Below are 2,621 nucleotides of genomic sequence, written 5' to 3' on the forward strand. Positions count from 1 at the left end.
CTGCAGGCTCAAAGCCTCCTCTGCTGCTCAAGACACACTGCCTAGGAGGAAAGGGCCAGTGAGCAACCAACCCTGAGTGAGAAAACTCAGCTCTCCCTAAAGAAATCCTTGGCAAGAGGTGCCAAGTGGTGCCAGCTCAGCTCCCAGGGGCTGCCTGTCCACCCTCCCAGCAGCTGCTGCTCACTGGGGAGACTTGCTCAGTTTTTCATGAGTGACAAGGTGGAAAGGATCATTTTTTTTCCCAACAGGGCTACAAAGTCAAGACCTGTCAGGAGTTAAATTTTGTGCATTATAATACATCATTTACATCCCCCAGGGCAAGGAGCAAACTGACTGCCTGGAAGCAACCAAAGGGTTCCTGAACCCTGTGGTGTTCAAGAACCTCTTTGCAAACTCATTTCTGCTTTGGCTTTCCACTGCAGAGTCCAGAAGTGACAAGTCTTTCTGCTCAGTTTGCCAATACTGGTTTACAGTCAATTATCTGCTGCCAATTCTCCTCCTTCTCTCTTCTCTTTGGCCACGAGCCCAATGGAATTAGGTGCCAGGATGCTGCAGGAGCTACAGGGGCAGCTCTGGGGCTGTGTGTGCTCCAGCACAGCTGAGGCTGTTGCTTCCAAACTTCTCTTGGAGGAGCTTTAGGAACTATTGTTCAAACCCACTGGGCAGTCCCAGCTTTCCCCTGGAGGTCACAGCCTAAGCTCAGAGCTCATTTGGGATTTAAGAACTCTCCCAAGTTGCCTTGGACTTCCGAGTCTGTCCCATTTTAGGCCCAGATTTTTGCCCTGTGGTTGCTCCTCCGTTGAGATGTGGCTCTGCAGGATCATGTCTAATGCAAACTGGCTCAGGTATGGCTGGAGAGAAGCTTCGTCCTCCTTCCACGTCCAAGATCCTCCCCCAAGCTCTTCCTCTACCTCAGCTATGTTATGCCACAACTTACCCAGCAGCTACAACTTCCCACCTAATATTTCAGAGCTTCCTCACCAAGGTTTGGTTCTCCTTGGGCTTTTCATGCACAGGCAGAGCTAAGAAACCAACGCTGAGCAGAGTTTCCCCCATGGTTTGAGCGTGTGAGGTTGGACCTGGTGCAGCTTCCACATGGCCAAAGCAACCAGTGTGTGGATTTTAGATGCAAGTCTTGGATGTGCTGACCTTACAGCTCCCCAAGCAAGGACCTCAGTCCCTGGCAGCACATCTGCTTCTTCTCTGAGGGCTCATGCCACTTTCCCTGTGTTTTCCTCTTTGTGCCAGTGCAGGATCTGAACCATCTCTACATGGCACCATGGTTGGGATTCCCAAACCAGCACAGAGCACAACTGCAAGGACCAATGGGCAGACAAACTAACAAGAAACTAGAGGTGAACCAGCAGAATTCAGAACCCTTGGGAGAAGCCTCAGAAAGACAGGCCCATCGTGGTGAATACCAGCAACGACAGCTCAGCACGAACACAACTTCCATAGTGACAGAGACTTGGATTAAACCTTGATATTGGCAGTTAGACTAATCTCAGTTTGTAGTAGCATGCAAGAGTGTGATTACACTGGTAATATATAGTCGTGGTAACCTTTTGATTCCCATTTAAATGCTCTTTAGAAGGTTTTTTTTTGTGGTTTTTTTTTTTGTGGTTTTTTTTTTTTAGTGCCCTGCGAAAAAAAATAATCAAATATCACATCACTAGAGAGAACCAACCAGCTGCTGCTTCGGAACGAAAGTTTAGTTCTACAGCTAAAACAAGGTCAAAGTCTGTTCTACAAGTTGGTCGTGGTCACCTTTCCCCATGGGGCTAGTACTCGCTCAGGCTGTGCCACTTGGCCACAGGTTTCCTGGGGTTGTCACACACCTCTCTCCAGTGCTCCACGCCGGCGACGCCGACGCTGTGAGCTCCCAGGATCAGCCTTCCAACCACCTCGTTCTTGGTGGTACGGTCGAAGTCGATGACCAGGAACTCGATGCTGATGTCAGGCAGGAGCTCAGCAGGGATGTCATAGATGAAGGACTCGTTGAAGACAGGATTCAAAGTGCATTTCTTGACGTGAGTCTTCTTTTTGGCGATGCGCTTCCTGCCGTAGTACACGTTGACCTTGACGTAGGGATCTGCTGTGGGGAGAGGAGAGACTAATAACACAGCTCAGGGAGGGGTTTGAGGGTTCTGTGACTCCACAGCTACACGCTGGGTTGGGTTGGAAGGACCTTATAGGTCCAGTAGTACCCACTGTGTGTGTGTGTGTGCCATTGGGCAGCAAATTCCAATCCCACACTAGTTTGGGTTGGAGAGATCTTGATGCTCATCCCACCCCACCCCTGTGCCACGGGCAGGGAAACCTTCTACCAGCCCAGGCTGCTCCAAGCCTCACCCAAGCTGGCCACAGCTTCTCTGGATAACCTGTGCCAGGGTCTCAGCATCCTCCCAGGGAGGAATTCCTTCCTGATATCCAATCTAAACCAGCACTAGGAATCCTGGAATGCTTTGAGTTGAAGGGACCATGAGGATCATCTCACCCTACCCCTTGCCATGGGCAGGGAAACCTTCTACCAGCCCGGGATGCTCCAAGCCCCATCCAACCTGGCCTGGAACACTCCCAGGGATGGAGCAGCCACAGCTGCTCTGGGAAATCCATTCCAG

The 2,621-nt window shown here is 50.8% G+C and overlaps 1 protein-coding gene across 1 annotated transcript in view; it reads right to left on the reverse strand.

Moving 5' to 3' along the window:
- Positions 1-1,781: 1,781 nt before the first annotated feature.
- Positions 1,782-2,621, reverse strand: part of SYT11 (synaptotagmin XI) — a gene marked incomplete at its 5' end in the record, with an annotated part of 6,884 nt that continues 6,044 nt past the window's right edge. Inside the window, one exon of the mRNA XM_009069275.1 lies at positions 1,782-2,095. Coding sequence (XP_009067523.1) covers positions 1,782-2,095 — 314 coding nt within the window. The remainder of the gene's footprint in view (positions 2,096-2,621) is intronic.

Source organism: Acanthisitta chloris, unplaced genomic scaffold (genome assembly GCF_000695815.1).
Source record: "Acanthisitta chloris isolate BGI_N310 unplaced genomic scaffold, ASM69581v1 scaffold21322, whole genome shotgun sequence".
In the NCBI taxonomy this organism is placed as follows: domain Eukaryota; kingdom Metazoa; phylum Chordata; class Aves; order Passeriformes; family Acanthisittidae; genus Acanthisitta; species Acanthisitta chloris.